This window comes from Geotrypetes seraphini, chromosome 9 (genome assembly GCF_902459505.1).
Source record: "Geotrypetes seraphini chromosome 9, aGeoSer1.1, whole genome shotgun sequence".
In the NCBI taxonomy this organism is placed as follows: Eukaryota; Metazoa; Chordata; class Amphibia; order Gymnophiona; family Dermophiidae; genus Geotrypetes; species Geotrypetes seraphini.
The window spans coordinates 158315513-158335580 of NC_047092.1; the positions used below are offsets into that span (position 1 = coordinate 158315513).

General features: G+C 44.9%; 1 protein-coding gene across 1 annotated transcript in view; it reads left to right on the forward strand.

The window, feature by feature from the left end:
* Positions 1 to 774: 774 nt before the first annotated feature.
* The window catches only part of AADAC (arylacetamide deacetylase), a 37900-nt gene continuing 18606 nt past the window's right edge, over positions 775 to 20068 (forward strand). The window contains exon 1 of the mRNA XM_033958687.1: positions 775 to 957. Coding sequence (XP_033814578.1) covers positions 820 to 957 — 138 coding nt within the window. The 5' untranslated portion in view covers positions 775 to 819. The remainder of the gene's footprint in view (positions 958 to 20068) is intronic.

Sequence of the window (20068 nt, forward strand, 5' to 3'; positions counted from 1 at the left end):
TCATTTATTGAATTACCTGTAAACCGTGCCGAGCTCTATCTTTATGGAGATGATGCGGTATACAAACTTAAGGTTTAGTTTAGTTTAGTTTAAACAGTTTTTTGTATTATGTTATTTTTAAAAAGTCGGGGTGCGCATTATACACGGCCGCGCATTATGCACGAGATAATATGGTAACTCCTATTGCTTTACAAATAATAGAATTGGAGAAGAATAGAAAACATAAAATGTGTCCTTAACTCTATTCCCCACTTTTTACGAAGCCAAGTTAGGATTTTTTATCACCGACCATGGTGGCATTAGTTCCGACGCTCGATATTGAGCGTTAGAGCTAACACCGCCGTGGCTGGCAATAAAAAAGCCTAACATGGCTTTGCAAAAATGGGGGGGGGGGGGTGTTAAGAAACAGAAAGCCTAATATTAAATATTCCTGTCCCTGCCTAGTTTTTAAAGTGCAAAGTTCAATTTTAATATTTGAGTTAACTGCTGGTAGGGCAAAGTCCTGTCACACACATTCACCTTTGTTACTGAGTACCTAAATCCGTGTTAAGATCTTTACAATCAAGGTAAGCACGGTGATTGTAAGTGCACTTTATTTGCTTTACATCTAATAAAATAATTGTTTTATTTGACCATGCCAAAAATGTGGGAGTGTTGCCATCTACAGTGTACTTTGGTAATGAAATCCTTAGGCAGAAATTCAAACACCAAAGCAGATTAACTTTGCCCTAGGAGTACAGTGCGTGTTGATTTGTAACCACTCGACACGAGCGAGAGCGTTTCATTCTCCTCTGCACAGGAAGAAGTGCACAGTGAAGCATGGCTCCTAAGTTATTCTGCTTTCTGATTGTCTCTGTTTTGGTGGCCTACTATGTTTATTGGCCATTGCCTGAGAATGTCGAGGAGGGCTGGAAAGTGATGATTGCGGATTCTATTCTTAGAAGCCTTGGGCATGTGGTAAGTTTCCTTACATTGTTGAAGCTGCTAAATAATAATAATAATAACTTTATTCTTGTATACTGCCATACCCGGTGAGTTCTAGGCGGTTCACATTAGTTAAACATGGATTACATGCAGTTAAGAATTAGTTGAACAGATTTACATTAATTAAACATAGTTACATGTGGTTCACATTAATTAAACATAGTTATATGCAGTTAAGTAATAATTGAACAGGATTGTATAGAGTTAGGTGTTAAATTGAGCAGGGATGCAGGCTACGGAGAAGATGAAATTGGGGAGTAGGATAAGGTGAATCGGGGGGGAGGGGGGAAAAGGGGGGAGGGGGAAAAAGGGGGGAGGGGGTATAAATGAACTTTCTGGTGTTCCATTGGTAACGTGTTGTGTGGTTTAGTCCTCAGAGTCATATAGACAGGGCTATATTTCCCAAAAATGAATGAAATCAAAACTCAAGCAGTTGGCTGAATTGTAAATATATATTAGTCATCTGAACATTTAATTTTATACAATATGAAATCTAGAAGTTTCTGTGTGTATGTATGTACAGATATTACATATATATATATATATATATATATATATATACACAGTATATACATTATATACACTGACCACATGCACATATACAAATAGAGTCAATTGTGCAAGTGTTTATTTTTAACAGATATCAAATATAAAGGTGTAATAATTTGCTGAGGTCATATAAATTTCCTTTGAATATATTTATTGTACACACTGAACTGTTGTAGTTACATTGGGCTACAAATATGGCTTGTTTTAAGTACATTAAAAAATTTGCATTATCTATGCAATGAAGTTGCAAATAATAGATTTCACAGATGTCTACATTTCTATCATTTTAAGTCCAGAATTTTTCCTTAATGGATGTTTCACCTAATCTTTATCTATTGGAGTTAAAACCAAGGATGTGACTGAATTTATACTGTAGAACGGTAAATGTCCATACAGTTTAAAAAGAACTGTTTTCTGAGTATCAACCTAACTTTACTCAAAGAAATGCGCGATTCGAACTAATCCTGGCACTTGGAGCTATGACCAGAGCACTTAATAAAAATCGCAGTGTATAATGATTAGCTTTCAGCAATTACCTCCACCTGTTATCTAAAGAAAATTAATAAAATGATACATGAAGTACGTAGTAACTGACAAACAAATCAATAGGTTATGAAAGCAGAGGAAATACCTGTTTTGCAAAATTATAAGACTGTACATAAGCTGGAAAGTGCAAACTCATGGGGTTTCCCCTCCCTCTGCTGGCAAGCTCAGACGTGTCTGTGTGTAGGAGCCAAACAACAAGGAAATCCAACGGTGTCCGCAATTCAAGAACAGCAAGCAAAAAACAAAAGAGAAAACTGCAGACAGTATGCACAAGATGCAGGCTGTGTTTATGAAACCAAATATAAAATGAGGTAACTATTGTCACCCTTTGTTTTACAAACCCTGGGACCCGACACGGTCCGTGTTTCGGAGAACACGCCTTCTTCAGGGGTCCACGAGTTGCAAGGGTTAAAACAAAGCGCAATATAAATTGGTAATAAGCAAAGCGCCTGTGTTAAAGCAATCAATGCGATCCAACTGTACACCGCAAAAGCGAGACGCTGGATCGCATCAATTGCTTTAACACAGGCGTTTTGCTTATTACCAATTTATATTGCGGCTGGATTAAAGGGTAGGACCAGTAGGCACATGCCTCAGGCCCGAGGAGTTCAGGGGGGCCCGATGCGCTACTACAATGACATCACATCGTGCCCAAATTAGGAGGCTGCAGGCGGCAGTTGTGGCTCTGTGTACTTCTTCTCTGCCTTGGCCGACAATGCTGTTGTTGGCTATTGCCTGCAACGTGTCCCGTCTACTCGCGGCCCGCCAGGGGAAAACTTCAAGCCTCCACCCTGTGGGCCACAGATAGGCACACGGTTTAGGGTACCAGATCAGTCAGGCTGCAGCACTGATGTAATAGAGGAAATGCGTGTTGGAACTGTTTTGAAAATGAAGTCAATAACCCTTGGTTTCTATATATGGAGTCCCCAAATTGCATGCGCTAATTTGGGTGCATGCCAAATTTGCATGCAGTTTAATTGATTAGTGAGCCGGTAACTAATTGGGCACTAACAACCAATTATTGCGGTTAATTGCCTTCAATTAGGATTAGAGTGTGCGTCTTGCTCAGCGCTGTTCTATAAAGAGGCGAGTGCAAATTGTTCAGTGCACAACCAATAGGGGGTGTGGCATAGGAGGGGCATGGGCGGGTCAGGGGCATTCACTAATGATGCGCATATATGATAAAATTCAGGTGATCTGGGGCCTACCTTATGCGTGAGGATTTACACCAGCTGAAACCAGGTGTAAATCCTCGCTCCAAAATGGGATAGCGCCTGGGGCAGTCTGCCACCCGCTCCCTCTTACTACGCCACTGTGTATGCCAATAGATCTTGGGAATATTGCCAAAAGCCAGACCTGTTGTGGGCCCTGGAGGATTGGAGCTGTGCATTCTTTGTTTGCAGCTCCATTTAATTCCCCCTGCCCGCTCGCTGCCGCAACTCCAAAAGGGCTAGGTGTTTGCAGCGATTGCACGCTGCTGGCCCATAAGCCTTCTTTCCGACGCCAGAATTGACATCGGGGGAAGGCTTTTGGGCTGGCGGGTGCAATCGCCTAGCCCTTTTGGAGTTGCGCCAACAGCAGGGGGGGAAGGAATTAAATGGAGCCAGAGAGCAGCGGTGGCAGGCAGGGGGTGAGTGGTGGGAGGTGGGAGGTGGAATTGGCAGCGGGTCGGCTTGGGGGAAGGCAGGCTTCAGGGGGATGGAGGGAGGATTCTATGTGGATCCTGCAGCTCTTGCCATGAGACCGGACCCACAGCAGCACCAAATGAAGTATATTTAAACATTTCTTCTGCAGCCATCAGACGGCTGCATGGTAACAAAAAAAAAAAAAGAGATCAAGTGTAGGCAGCCTCAACCAGTTTGAGAGAAGAGCCGAGGGGGGGAGGCAAGGAGTGAAGAGCCAATAGGAATAGGCTATGAAGGAGTGAAAAAGTACCGAACGAAGGAAGGGAATGGGAAAGAGGAGACAAAGGAAGAGAAATATTGGGTTGGAAAGAGGATAAAGAGTATCTGGAGAGAGGGATGGAGTGAGCAGAGAAAAATGTCTGGTGGGAGAAAGGGAACGAAAGAGAGCAGAGAAGCAAGAAGGGGGAAAAGAAGTAAATAAGAAAATGGGTAAATGGGGTGGGGCAGGTGAGGCAGGAGGCCCAGTGGACTTGCGTGTCTAGGGGCCCTCAATGAATTAATCCTGCCCTGCTGGTAACCCTAGATTTGTGTGTCTTTAAGATGCAGTGGGAATATTTCTGTCTGTATGAAGGGGTGTGAGTGTGTTTATTTGGGGGGGTGTGTGTGTGGCTATAATGTAGGTGTTAAATACTGTATGTGGCAGTGTACAGAGTGAACACAACCATTAGGAAACACTAGGCAGTCACCCCCAAAAGCAGGTTCTGAGGGGCAGTAAAGAGCATCTACAGTCAAGGGGGCTTCACTAGAGCCCATTTTATGAAGCCGCGTTAGGGTTTTTTTTTATTGCCGGCTGCTGCGGTAAAAGCTCTGATGCTTATAGATATTATATGAGTGTCAAAGCTGTTATCGTAGCTTGATATGAGGGGGCTAAAAGAGGTCCCCATCCCCTTGAGCTTACAAAGAACTGAATATTAAGTGTACTTGATTTCTGGAGTTACCTGTTTACAGTAAAACCTGAAACAGAGCCAGCGTTTCTAGCTTTGGAGACTCAAGTACAGCAGGAAGACAGCTAAGGACAAGTCCCGGAGTAGATTCTCTTCAACCAGATCCATGAAATCCACTTAGCCCCCCTCCCTGCAGCAGTAAAAGAGATAATTTCCACTGTAAAAGTAGTAAAAGAGATCACTACGCCACTGATTACATACTTAAATTCCTGCTAAAAATTTTGTATCAAAAGCATTTGTTTTTGAACTTTGAAATTCAGTAGGTTGCAGAGAGGGAGCCAAAGCGAACACTGAAAAGGATTTGGACTACGGAGGCTGACCAAAGCTGGGGTTTTTTCCCCCCAAGTTTCTGTCAAAACCGAAACTGCCACCACAACTGTCTGAAAGATTTTGGCTAAGAAAGACTGAAACTATAGCCGAAACTCATCACCTAAAAGAAGGTCATGTCTGGTTACCCTAGAGATGGGTAGCTAACCACAGACTTCTGAATGGCAGATTAGTTCCTTCTGCAAGATGTCTGATTTCTCTCCTGATGGTCACAGGTGCAAGGTTGGCTTGTGCATAATAGCCATTAAGAAAAAAATCTCTCACTTTTTTCCTGCCTTTCAGATTGAACTCAAATTTAGCCGAGTCCTTCTATTAGCTTTTTTTAAAAAAAAATTTAACGTAGGTGACAGAGTCAGTCTTGCAGTACTTTTACTTTGGCTGGTTCATTCTGTCCCAGAGGCCCTAGCGGGGACTTCCAAGGCATGAATTCCAGACTAGAACAAGAAAAGAACTATGAGTCAGAGCATTTACTTTGCCATCCATGGCTTTGTAAAAGGGGGGGGGGGGGGGGGGCTAAGATTGTTCAAGGTAAGTAAAAAAAATGGCACACATGGATTGCTCAAAGCAAAGAATCAAACAGGAAACAGGAACTATTATAAAAATTACAAGAAATAAACAGGTAGGACTGGTTAAACCACATTTATTTATTTAAGACTTATAGCCTGCCTGAACATAACATAACATCGTGCTTCTTAACCGCGTAACCATAAATTCTACACGGTTTACAAAAGATTATAAACTAAGACCAATTTAAGGATGACAAGAGAGAAATTATTTGACCAAATAGTTTGAAAAGAGATGAGTTTTCAGTTGAGTTCTGAAATGTTGATAAGAACGGGCTCCAAGCAATAACTATCGAAATTCTCTATCATGGATAAGGTGACCATTTATTTTTTTCATCAAAAGGGGACATCTATTAATTGTCAGTCCCGCCCCTAATCTCGCTCTAGCCCTGCCCCAATTCCACCCTAGTCCTGCCCCCAATTTCTTCCATTCATTTTTCATGCACACATAATATCTTATTAATTCATAATGGTAACCATAAAATTTTTAAAAAACTACAAAGCATACTATACGCATAGAAAATGTTAATTATCATTTATATTTGGGGGGTTTCAAAGATGTCAAGGCAGATGACTTTAAAATATGCAATGTCACCTCAATAACTATAGAAAAATAGACAAATATAGTGCAAAATATAGACAGCAGATATAAATTCTCAAAACTGACACATTTTGATCACTAAATTGAAAATAAAATCATTTTTCCTACCTTTGCTGTCTGGTGATTTCATGAGTCTCTCGTTGCGTTTCCTTCTGTCTGTTTCCTTTCTTTCATTTCTTTCTGCACTCAGGCCCAACAATTGTCCCTTTCTATTCCCTCCCTCCTTCCTTCCCATGTCCTTAGTGCCCCCCAGTGCCTCCTTCCCATGTCCTTAGTGCCCCCAGTGCCTCCTTCCCATGTCCTTAGTGCCCCCCAGTGCCTCCTTCCCATGTCCTTAGTGCCCCCAGTGCCTCCTTCCCATGTCCTTAGTGCTCCCAGTGCCTCCTTCCCATGTCCTTAGTGCCCCCAGTGCCTCCTTCCCATGTCCTTAGTGCTCCCAGTGCCTCCTTCCCATGTCCTTAGTGCCCCCCAGTGCCTCCTTCCCATGTCCTTAGTGCCCCCAGTGCCTCCTTCCCATGATTCCCCCCCCCACACTGCCTTCCAGACTTTGTCCCACCCCCACCACCAAAGCTAACCTGGCTGCTTACCTACCTCCTTCCCTCCCTGCCGCTGTAAAAAAAAAAAAAAGAAAAGCCTCCCTCCAGCACCCAATTTAACCCCCCACCCCTGCCGCTGCTACTCTCCTCCTTACCTCCCTGCTGCTGCTGGCAATCGCTGCCCATAAGCCTTCTTCCCGATGTCAATTCAGACGTCGGAGAGGACGTTCTGGGCCAGCCAATCACTGCTTGGCTGGCTCGGAACGTCCTCTCCGACGACAGAACTGACATCTGGAAGAAGGCTTCTGAGGGATGATTACTAGCAGCAGGAGGGAGGTAAGAAGGAGAACAGCGGCGGCGGCCAATTGGGAGGAGGGGTGTTAAATCGGGCATCCATCTTCCCAGCTGCATGTCCAGCCTTGGTTCCTCCTCCCACCCTAGCTATGAGTAGCAGAAGGAGCTGAGAGTGACGCCTTCTTTTCTCTTCTCCCCCAATCAGAACTAGAGGGCGGACCCTTCTATGACTCTCCCTGCCCCAGGAACTGTTCTGACCAATCAGCACTGAAAGGGATTGAAGATCGTGCATCACTCAGCCCTCATCTCTGCCCTTCTCTCACTCTCTCCCTCCAGCACTATAAGAGGCCAGAAAAAGAGACTTTTTGTTTGTTTTTTTTGCACGGCAGGGTCAGGGACAGGAAGCGATCGCCTGTCCCGTTGTCCCCGCGCACAGCTTTGGGACGCTGTCCCTGAAAACGGGACATTTCGGCGTCCCGAAGCTGTTTGTGGGGACAACGGGACAGGGGGGTCTGAAAACGGGACGGTCCCGTTCAAAACGGGACGTATGGTCACCTTAATCATGGAAAGCCGCTGAACACAGTGGGCCCAGGGCAGGAGGACCTAAACCAGGGGTAGGCAATTCCGGTCTTCGAGAGCCGGAGCCAAGTCAGGTTTTCAGGATATCCACAATGAATATGTATGCGATGGATTTGCATGCACTGCCTCCTTGAGATGCAAATCTATCTCATACATATTCATTGTGGATATCCCGAAAACCTGACCTGGTTTCAGCTCTCGAGGACCGGAATTGCCTACCCCTGACCTAAACATTCTCAAGAGCTGTGGTTCCCAAACCTGTCCTGGGGGACCCCCAGCCAGTCAGGTTTTCAAGATATCCCTAATGAATATGCATGAGAGAGATTTGCATACCTGTCACTTCCATTATATGCAAATCTCTCTCATGCATATTCATTGGGGATATCTTGAAAACCTGACTGGCTGGGGGTCCCCCAGGACAGGTTTGGGAACCACTGCTCAAGAGGAATATATCTCTTCTGGAAGGTGGCCTTCTTCCACCCCACATGATTCAAGCTATTACCACTTTCAGGTTAGAAATGTTATTGTACATCTCACTATTCAACTAAGTTAGGGACTACTGTCGGGTCCTCCTTTTCAGACTTCCTCCCTGTCTGACAAGAAGAAGCAGCGGGGGCGGGGCCAGGGCAGGCTTGGGGATGGAATTAGGATGGGGATGGGCAGAACTCTCCCCTCCCCCCCCCAGCTCCCCTGTTACTTATATTTTCCCAGCAACAAATTGTGTCCTGTAGGTTGTAGGCCTCGGTATACCTTCAGGTATGATGAGTTCAAGTTTGTAGGAAAGATCTCTCCTGTACCTGGAATCAGGGTTTTGAGATCTGTGCCAGTTGATATGGGTATGGACTGGTATCAAAAGAGGCAGCAGCTTCCTGAGCTCTGCAGATAACCCCTTTGTACCCCCAAATTTACGAGAGAACAGATTATATCCAACAACAAACTTTACTACACTATACTTAATACATTCGCTATACACCAGGGGTCTCAAAGTCCCTCCTTGAGGGCCACAATCCAGTCGGGTTTTCAGGATTTCCCCAATGAATATGCATGAGATCTATGTGCCTACACTGCTTTCAATGCATATTCATTGGGGAAATCCTGAAAACCTGACTGGATGGATTGCGGCCCTCAAGGAGGGACTTTGAGATCCCTGCTATACACAGTAGCGTAGAAAGAGAATCTGCAATAAATATAAACAGATAATTAAAAGCATTGAGATAACGTTATAAAAATCAGTTTCTATATAAAAGTACACTAGCACTGCAAAACTAGACTCAATTGCAAGAGCTGGCAGCCAAACAGGGACTGAAAGAAAAATGAGTAAAGAAATCTGCAGAGTATTTATTTTATTTGTTTGTTCAATGTTCTAAGTCTATACCATTCTCCCCAAGGAGCTCAGAATGGTTTACATGAATTTTTCAGGTATTCAAGCATCTTCCCTCTCTGTCCTGGTGGGCTCACAATCTTTCTAATGTACCTTGGGCAATGGGGGGATTAAGTGACTTGCCCAGGGTCACAAGGAGCAGCGTGGGTTTGCAGAGTATGCACACAGTTCAGATGGGGCCCAAGATAATATGGTAAAGATGTTATTATTTTCTAGGTCAGTGGTTCCTAACCCTGTCCTGCAGGACCACCAGGCCAATCGGGTTTTCAGGCTAGCCCTAATGAATATGCATTAGAGAGATTTGCATGGAATAGAAGTGACAGGCATGCAAATCCGCTCCATGAATATTCATTAGGGCTAGCCTGAAAACCCAATTGGCCTGGTGGTCCTCCAGGACAGGGTTGGGAACCACTGTTCTAGGTCAGGGATCTCAAAGTCCCTCCTTGAGGGCCGCAATCCAGTCGGGCTTTCAGGATTTCCCCAATGAATATGCATTGAAAGCATACATGCACATAGATCTCATGCATATTCATTGGGGAAATACTGAAAACCCGACTGGATTGCGGCCCTCAAGGAGGGACTTTGAGACCCCTGTTCTAGGTAGTTCCTTGAGAGCTCTAATATAGTGGTTCCCAACCCTGTCCTGGAGGACCACCAGGCCAATCGGGTTTTCAGGATAGCCCTAATGAATATGCATGGAGCAGATTTGCATGCCTGTCACTTCCATTATATGCAAAACTCTCTCATGCATATTCATTAGGGCTAGCCTGAAAACCCGATTGGCCTGGGGGTCCTTCAGGACAGGGTTGGGAACCACTGGTCTAATAGCAATCAATGACTTTTAAAAATTGCATTAATTATTTTTGTCTTTGTGTGACATTCCTCCCCACTAGGATTGCCAGATTTTCCCAAAGGAAAATCTCAGTCCCGTGGCCACACCCCCAGGCCCACCCAGTTCCGCTTACATCCTGCCTGTATCCCTCTCCAGCCCCGCCCCCCCACCCCTTAACCTGTTCGTGTATGCACGGATGCGATGCGATGAGTCACCACGTTGCATCTGAGCGTTCGCGGATACAATCCCGAAGTCAGAAGCTTTTCAAAACCTGGACAAAAGGAAGACATGTCCAGGAAAATCTGGACGTCTGGTAACCCTACCCCATAGCCACATACCAAAATTTAATATTTAAAAGCAAGGTGTCATAGGAGGACTAGGGGACCTGAAATTTAATTGTTGTGGTGGTGGGGGAGGTAAGGCTGAAGATTCTCCCAGTGTACCCAGTACCTTTACATCAATTTTAGTTGTCAGTGACCTAGTTGGAACACAGTGGACCTTGGGCAGGAGGACCAAAATGGGCTCCCCAACTACCCCTCCCTTACTCCATGCCCAGCTGCTAACCTGTCTGCGCAGTCCTCCAGACACTACAGTGGCAGAGACAGTGTTAAAGGCTTCCTCTCTGGCCGGCAGGGCCTTTTCTGTGCCATGTCCCGTTGCTCTAACGCAAATTCCTATGGGTGGGATGCAGCAAAGGAAAGGCCCGGCTGGGCAGTGAGATAGCCTGTAGCACCATCTCAGCCTCTCTAGGATCTGGAGGACAGGTGAGTAACTGGGCACTGCGGGAGGGGGAGGGGAGGTGCTGGACCGGAAGAGAGGATTTAGCTGCAGACTGGGTGACCCTTGGCATTTTGCTAGGTTTACTCAGTAGTAGCTATGCTCCTATTGGGTGTATATGTTCATGCGGAATGAGTAGGGTTAGATAGCTGTTTGTATAAGGGGATGAGCAGGGGTGGGTAGGTATATGGTGTGAAGGGGAGAGGATGATGCAGGGCTTCTGTATAGGGGTATATATAGATCACCAGGGCTATGGAGGCACAGTTCCAGATTAAGGGTATGTAAGGGGTCTGTATGCATGTGTATCCATGGGTGGGGTGACTAGGTGAATGTGTGCACAAGGTCAAGATAGGGTTACCACATGGCTCCAGAAAAAAGAGGATGGCTAGAGACATCTGGATTTTACTTTCATTGAAAGAAATGGAAATAAAACCTGGATGTCTCAATCTGTTGTCCTTTTTTTGAGCCGCCAAGAGAACGTCTGGGCTCCGGTACAAAGAAGGTGTGTGGGATCTCATACAAAATTCTACACACATTTATGTCTGTATATTACTATTTATTTCTAACAATCGTGATGTTTCTTGGGCTTCATTGGGCCCCCTTAAGCTTCATAGGCCCTGGAGCGATGTATCGCCTGCATCCCCCTCTCCTCAGGCCTGCATATGGTAACCCTAGGTCAAGAGTCTTTTGGATATATTCTATTTTCCTTCTCCCCCCCCCTCTTCCTCATCTGTTCCTTTCCCTCTTCCTCCCCCCCCCCCCTGTATACTTTCCAATTGAGATGTAGAAAGCAAACATTTTCAGTTTGGTTCATATTCAGTTCTAATACTGGTATATGCAAAATCCAAATGCATGAACTGTTTTGTGCTTTTTCTCTTCCTGTTCCCTATCTTGGCGTACACCATCGTGCTGGCATTTAAGAAGTTCCCGCTCTTATCTTTTCTAGCCTTGGCATAAACTCGCTCGCTACTCCTTAAACTCCTTTCGATAGCTTTGTTTTTCTCTATGCACTCTCTTTAGAACACACCCAGGGAAAGGTGTCATGTGAAAACTGAACATAAATACAAAAATATGTACTGTAGAGGTGGGGGTGGGGCAGCAGCAAGTTGATACTGGGAGGAAGCCAACTCAATTGATTCACAGCCTAGTCGGGCAACTGGCCAACAAGAAGTAGAAGACTGAAAGGAAGAGGAGTGCCAGCACATAGGAACTCAGAATGGTATGTTACACTAAGCCAGGGTGTATTAAGTTCGGGGTTTGGATGTGTACTTTATTAATGCGTTAACAAATTATATGAGGACGCACAACATATAATATGTTCATATGAGTCAAAATGTTGTGTGATCGTGGCACTCCCCCTCTTCAAACCCAGCATAAGAACATAAGAAGTTGCCTCCACTGGGGCAGACCAGAGGTCCATCGTGCCCAGCGGTCCGCTCCCGCGGCGGCCCATCAGGTCCATGACCTGTGAAGTGGTGTCTGACTATTCCTGTAACCTACCTCCACTTCTATCTGTACCCCTCAATCCCCTTTTCTTTCAGGAACTTATCTAGACCCTCCTTGAACCCCTGTAACGTGCTCTGGCCTATCACAGCCTCTGAGTGAAAAAGAACTTCCTAGCATTTGTTCTAAACCTGTCCTTTTTCAATTTCTCCGAGTGCCCCCTTGTACTTGTGGCTCCCCACAGCCTGAAGAATTTGTCCCTGTCTACCTTCTCTATGCCCTTCATGATTTTGAAGGTTTCTATCATGTCTCCTCTAAGCAGTGGCGTACCTAGGGTATGTGGCACCCGGGGCCCATCATTTTTTGACACCCCCCCCCCCATGTAAAAAAATATTTTTTGTAATGACCATGAAACAGAATAAATGGTCAGAATAGAAACAGGCAGTGAAAATTTTCTTATATTCCAAACATAACATAACATAAATTATGTCTGAATTGTCATGACATCAGAAGTACATATGGAGTAGTTGCAGGTGATGCCTGGGACAGTTCTGATTGTGTTAGTTCGGTTTTATGTGTTTTTTGAATAGAAGGGTTTTTATTTCTTTTTGAAGGTTTTGCAGTCTATGGTCGATGTCAATTGTTTGTAGAGTTGGGGGTCGAGTGTTGCAGCTCAAATGGCTAGGAGGTTGTCGAACAGTTTTTTTCTTTTGACGTTTTTGGTTGGAGGGTGTGTGAATGGTGCGTGAGTTCTCCTATTTCTGGTTGAGGTGGATTGAATTATTTAGCTGAAGAAATTAGTTACCCCCTCATCCCACACACATTAATTCTCTTCCATTTTTGTTCCCATTATAAAAAACACTGATAAGTTCCCAGAAAAAAAATACATTAAAATAAGAAGTGAAAACAAAGGCCCCTACAGATGAGAACATAACATAAGAATAGCCTAACTGGGTCAGACCAATGGTCCATCATGCCCAGTAGCCCATTCTCAAGGTAACCAATCCAGGTCACTACCCAAAGAGTAGCAACATTCCATGCTACCGATCCAGGGCAAGCAGACACTTCCCCCATGTCTTAATAACAGATTATGGACTTTTCCTCCAGGAATTTGTCCAAATCTTTCTTAAAACCAGCTACACTATCTGCTTTTACCATAACTTCTGGCCACTTCATTTTTAAGTTTAGATCTTTCCTTTCAAGCAGAGACCTTGCTAGATGTCAAATACAGCACAAGGTAACTTCACATGGACTTAGCTGTGCAGGAAATGTGAATCCCCTCATACACCCACCATATAGTGCAAAAATGTGCAAAGGTCTGTTTTTTTCTTTCGATCACTACATAGCCTAATGCCACACAAGCAGCGCTGTTACAAACATATTCTGTAGGTCAATGCTAAGGATAACAAAGTTTCCTTCCTTGGACCAGAAGGAGATAAACCACTGGAAGAGATCCCAAAACAACACCCAAAGACCCACTCAGTGTGTGAACCAGTTGAGTGGAGTGGACTAACTGGGGGGTGGAAATGGGTCCGGAGTTTGCTCAGCAGAATTTCCCAGACCACCTCTTCCTCTCAACACATTGACACGCTGCCACCATCACCACTAGGAACACCTCACTGGGTAGGCCAGCTATGCTATAAACTTTATAAAACACATTATTATATTTTCTTATAAAGCACATATTTTAACTGAACTCTCTGACATCCTCAGCCTTTCCATTCACAAAAATAGAAGGAAGAAAAGTTCCCATTTCCTGCTGTCTCATGTCCCCGGCCTATACAATATTTTTTTTCTGCAGACCCTTCAAAAGTCTGATCAAATCCTCGTTTCACTTGCATTATAAAGTACTGAGGATGCTATCTCTCCCCAATCCCAGGTCCTAAAGTCTAAGACAGTAGCGCAAACTAATGCTGCCAGATACAGGAAAAAAAATTTTGATTCGATTCAGCCCTATTGAATTGGTTTTTCAATTCGATTTTCCTGCCCAGTTGGGTGATTTTTTTCAAAACTCCTGGTGGGTTTTATAGCTTTTTCACCCCCTTTGGCTTCTCCTAACCACACTGGCGCTGTGGTGTAAATAAAATAAAGAAACAAAAAGGACTTTTCCTCTCTCTGTTAAATCCTAGCTCACGTTTGCAGTCCAACACCAGCTCTGGCAGGATACACATTTCAAATCTGACATATTATAATCACAAAACAGAAAATAAAATTAATTTTTCTACCTTTTGTTGTCTGGTTATATTTCAAATCTTGTTGGTCCAAGGCTCTGGTTTTCTTCTGATAACTTGCTTGCCAGGGTCTCCTTCTTTCTGCATGCTAACCATCCATCTGCCAACTCTGTCCTCCCTTTCCATTTCCCTTCCCTTCCCAGGAAGTCTGGTATCTTTCCTTTTTTTCATCTCCCTCCACAGATCCACCTTTTCTTAAATACCCTTTCATCCGGCATCTCTCCCTCCTTCCCCACCATCCCAGAGTCCACCATCTCTCCCTTTCTTTTCCTAATTACCCTCCTATCCAGTATCTCTATCCCTCCTCCACACCATCCCTTGTGTCCAATTTCTCTCCCTTTCTGTTCCTTCCCTCCCTAAATCCCATGGTCCATCATCTCTCTCCCTCTCCTCTATTTTCAGACCCATTATTTCTTCCCCCCCCAAAGTTTGGCATATGCACGTCTCTTTGAACACCCCCTTCCCTCCGTGTACTTCTAAATCATGGTCCCCCCCAAAGGCCTGTCCCCCCTTAAAGGTCTGCCTGTCCCCCCTTGAAGGCCTGCACCCCCCTTGAAGGCCTGTCCCATCCCCTTGTAGGCCTGTCCCCCCCTTGAAGGCCTGCCTGCCTGTCCCCCCCTTGAAGGTCTGCACCCCCCGAAGGCCTGTCCCCCACTTGAAGGCCTGTCCCACCCCCTTGTAGCTTCTCCCCCCCCCTTGTAGGCCTGTCCCCCCTTGAAGGCCTGCCTGCCTGCCTTTCCCCCCCTTGAAGGCCTGTCCCCCCTTGAAGGCCTGCACCCCCTTGAAGGCCTGCACCCCCCCTCGAAGGCCTGCACTCCCTTGAAGGTCTGCACCCCCCTGAAGGCCTGTCCCCCCCTTGTAGGCCTGTCCCCCCTTGAAGGCCTGCCTGCCTTTCCCCCCTTGAAGGCCTGTTCCCCCCCTTGAAGGCCTGCACCCCCTTGAAGGTCTGCACCCCCCCAAAGGCCTACACCCCCCCAAAGGCCTGCACCCCCCCTGAAGGCCTGCCTGCCCCCCCTTGAATGCCTGCACCCCTTGAAGGTCTGCACCCCCTCCCCCGAAGGCCTGTCCCCCCTTGAAGGCCTGCCTGCCTGCCTGTCACCCCCTCCCCCTTGAAAGCCTGCTTGCCTGCCCGCCCGCCCCACCCTGAAGGCCTGATGCCCTGACCTACCCCGAAGGACCGCTCGCCCCCCTGGCCTCCCCGCACCACCTATGAAGCAGCCGCAGTAGGATCGCGAAGTCAGCGTCAGCGATCCCTGCGCTGCTTCCTGCGCCACGGTCCCGCCCCTCCTCTGACATCAGAGGAGGGGCGGGATCGCGGCGCAGGAAGCAGCGCAGGGATCGCTGACGCTAACTTCGCGATCCTGCTGCGGGCTGCTTCACAGGTGGTGCAGGAAGGTCAGTGGGGCGAGCGGTCCTTCGGGGATGGCGGGGGACTGAACGGCAAGGCTGGGAACACCCCCTTAGGGCTGGCACCCGGGGCGCACCGCCCCCCCGCCCCCCCCTTGGTACGCCACTGCCTCTAAGTCTCCGCTTTTCCAGGGAGAATAGCCCCAGCATTTCCAATCTGTCAGCGTATGAGAAGTTTTCCATACCTTTTATCAGTTTTGTCGCTCTTCTCTGGACTCCCTCAAGTACCGCCATGTCCTTTTTGAGGTATGGCGACCAGTACTGGACACAGTACTCCAGATGTGGGCGCACCATTGCCTGATACAGCGGCAAAATGACTTCCTTTGTCCTGGTCATGCACCCAAAAAGAGGGAGAAAAAGCCTCAGACTAATGTAGCAGTATAGAACCAAAAGGTACAAATCAAAACTGCTTTTCATACACTGGCAAAAAAAAAAACTCCCTCACAGAACAGCTCAGGTTTAGAAAAGGGCAAAGTCACCCGGAGGCACGTTCAAGGACTTAGCTGATAAAAGACGACATAAGCTCCAACGCTGTCATGTCTTCTCCAATCTTCCCCACCAATGTTTGGCTCATCAGGGGAACAAACAATACAGCCTTGAAAAGTGCAGCCACGCTGAGACCAGCCCCCTAATCTACTCTACTCAGCTTTTTCTAATCGTTTGTAGATGAGATTGGGGAGGCTTTTACTCCCTTTTTTTGGGTGCATGCTGGGTTTGAAGAAGTGGGTACTAGAGAATGACACGGTGACAAAATTCATCACCGTCCCCGTCCCCGTGGATAACCGCAGGAAATAATCCCATGTCATTTTCTAGTGTCTATTTCAACCTCAGTCCTTCTACACCAGCATTCTTCAAAGCAAAGCTTGTGGGTCAGTGGCTGTGCTTATGTGAGCCAAGGATAATGAAGCCATTGTGACATCACTGATGTGATTGGCTTTTAGGCACTGGTGGAATGAGGCATTATGACATCACAATATCTGCTCTGGATACCAGAGACTGTCATTCTCAACCTCAGTCCTTCTACACCAGCATTCTTCAAAGCAAAGCTTGCGGGTCAGTGGTTGTGGCCATTCATACTCTGATTCTTCCCTCTCTCTTTAAAGAATGACATGAAGATGGTTTCCCGCGGTTATCCGCGGGGACGGGAACGGTGATGAATTTTGTCACCGTGTCATTCTCTAGTGGGTACCTCAATGCCACGATCACACAACATTTTGACTCGTGTATTTTATTACCATTAATCGACCAGTGGATGAAGTGTGAAAAAGCAGTTTCTAAGGGGGAAGGATGAATCATACTTGCACAATTTTGCAAAAATAATCACCGCTCCTAGGCCAGAAAAAAAAAAAAATTGCATTGCAAGGAGACACTTTTTTTGCTTTCCAGTTTTTCAAGAACTTCAGAATTAATGAGCTGCTTTGCAAAACCTTGCAATTGACTTTGAATCTGAATAAAATTGAATGTATAGCAAATGAGGTGCAGAGTTGGAAATTTGGCATATCTTGCAAATGGTGTTTTGTATGCAAAAGTGCATGAAACCCCTACAATTTGGAGGTGATCATACATGCATATGCATGAAGCCCCATTTGTAGAAGTTTCCATGGCTTGTAGCACAATAGAGAGTCAAGTGTGGGCATCTGTGCAAAACAAAACCAACCCATGAGAATTGCCATACTGGGTCAGACTGTAAGTACATTTAACCCAGTCTCCTGTTTCCAACAGTGGCCAATCCAGATCAGAAGTACCTGGCAGAATCCCAAAGAGTAGGAAGAGTCCATGCTACCGACCTCAGGGATAAGTAGCAGCTTTCCCTATTCCAACTTACACTGGGTTTTACTAAACCGTGGAAGAGCTTCTTACTGTAGGGTCAGCAAGGTAAATGCTCCAACACTCATAAAAACATAAGAAAAGCCTTCACCGGATCAGACCGAGGTCCATCCAGTCCAGTGATCCGCACACACAGCGGCCCATTTAGGTACTCCTGATTGGAGACCCAGATATACCGCAGCCCTCAATATGATTTGCAAGAAGGTGTGCATCCAACTTGCGCTTGAGACCCAGAACAGTATTCTCTGTCACAACATCCTCCGGGAGAGCATTCCAAATTCCCAGCACGCGCTGTGTGAAAAAGAACTTCCTGACATTCGTCCTAAACCTGCTGCCACTCAGTTTCAGTCTATGACCTCTTGTCCGTGTCACATCCGAAAAAGTTAGTAATGCTTCTTCTTGGTCTATTTTATCAAATCCCTTTATTATTTTAAAAGTCTCTATTAAATCCCCTCTCAGTCTTCTCTGCTCGAGGGTAAACAGTCCCAATTTCCTAAGGCATTCTTTGTAGCTCAAATTCTCCAATCCCTTGACAAGTTTCGTGGCTCACCTCTGTACCGTCTCCAGCAGAGTTATATCTTTCTTGAGGTATGGAGACCAGTGTTGGACACAGTATTCCAATTGCGGTCTGACCATTGCTCTATAAAGTGGCATTATTACATATTCCGATCTACTCGTGATCCCCTTCTTAATCATGCCCAACATCCTGTTTGCTTTCTTCGCCGCTGCCGCGCATTGTGCCGAAGGCTTTAGGGTTCTGTCAATCAGTACCCCCAAATCACTTTCTTGTTCGCATTTTGCTAATGTAACCCCCAACATAGAAATTGAATGAGCGTTGGAGCATTTACCTCGCCGGCCTGTGGTAAGAAGCTCTTCCGTGGTTTAGTAAAAGGAGCCCTTAATAACAGTTTATGGACTTTTCTTCCAGTCACTTGGGCAATGATTTTCTGTATTGCTGGTGTTAAGTTGTGGAATGCTTTGGCAAGGCAGATACAACTATGCTCAAACAGTTTTTAGCATCAGAAGGAATGCTGAATGCTCTGCGTTGCTCCGACGGTCATAGAGTTCCTATGAGCATCGGAGCATTGCAGAGCATTCAGTGTGCTGGGCTGGTGCTAAAAACCACTTCTGCAGTTTTGTAAAAAGGGGGGGGGGGGAGGGAAGAAACACCCAGCTGTTTGTTACAGCATTCCTGGGATGCACTGTGTTGATTTTGAAGTAGGAGAATTTAATTAAGAGTGAAGATTTTATTTTGTGATGTTCATTTTAAGTATATTTTATTCTTGTAAACCATAGTTTTTTAGACAGTAAATAAAATTTTAAATAAATTAAATAAATACACCCAGATATGCTAATTGCTTTTAATACACCCTCTGGCAAGGAGTTCAAGAGCTTAACTATTCATTGACTGAAAAAATATTTTCTCCTATAGTTTTTAATCGTATTACCGTGCAAACTTATGAAGTGCCCCCTAGTCTTTGTACTTTTTTGAATAAGTAAATAATCAATTTTCCTTTACCTGTTCTATTCTACTCAGCTTTTTCTAATAGTTTGATGTTTTTAGATAAGATTATATGGTCTTAAAATTGCGTATGTTGAATTGAAATCTGCCTAGAAATGTTTTGATAGAGCAGAATATAAATAATTACATAAATATTAGACCCCCCCCCCATCAGCCATCTCTTCTCCAAGCTGAAGAGCCCTAACCTCATAAGCCTTCCTTCATATGAGAGCCATTCTATTTCTTTAATTATCCTCACACTGGTCATTGTTACTCGTTTATTGTATTGTATTCATTAAAATGCTAATAAAAATGATTGAACTAAAAAAAAATAAAATTATCCTGATCATCCTTCTATGAACCTGTTCTAATTCTATTGTAAGAACACACCATGGAGCAATACAGAGGCATTATAATACTCAAAGTTTTATTTTCTATTCCTTTCCTAATATTTTGTCAAGTTCTGTGACTGTACTTTCTCAAGAAAGGAGCCAGAAGATGGTGGGATAGTGAATCCAAGTTTCCAAATTTATTCAATTCTTGTTATACCGTCTATTCCAGGTGTCAAGATGGTTTACAGAGGGTAAATACAGTAAAAGAATAAAAATATAATCTAAAAACATTAAGGAGGGGGGACTAAACAGGCTAGACTAACATAGGCTCAGGAGGGAAGTAGGGGAAGGGAGGGTGACATTACAATAAAATTTGCAATGGAAAAGGGTATAGGGGGAGGATTAGTACAGTAGGTGAGGGAATCTCATTTTCTTAAGGTGTGAGAAGTTTAGCCCGCATTGAAAGTGTCTTGAAATAGGAAAGTTTTTTTTTAAGTTCAAATATTTTTTATTAATTTTATAACAAAGTAAACAAATATTAAATAAAATATGAAACAATCTGATTATACAAAGCCTAATTAAATTATGAATAAGACAAGTATACAGGGCAATACCAGCACACAAATAATCGGCCAATGGCATACTTGCAATCATCCACATGTATAAGAGCTTCCAACAAGCATCACATATTAAATTAAGTTAAGGGGAGGTGATCAATATAATCTTTTT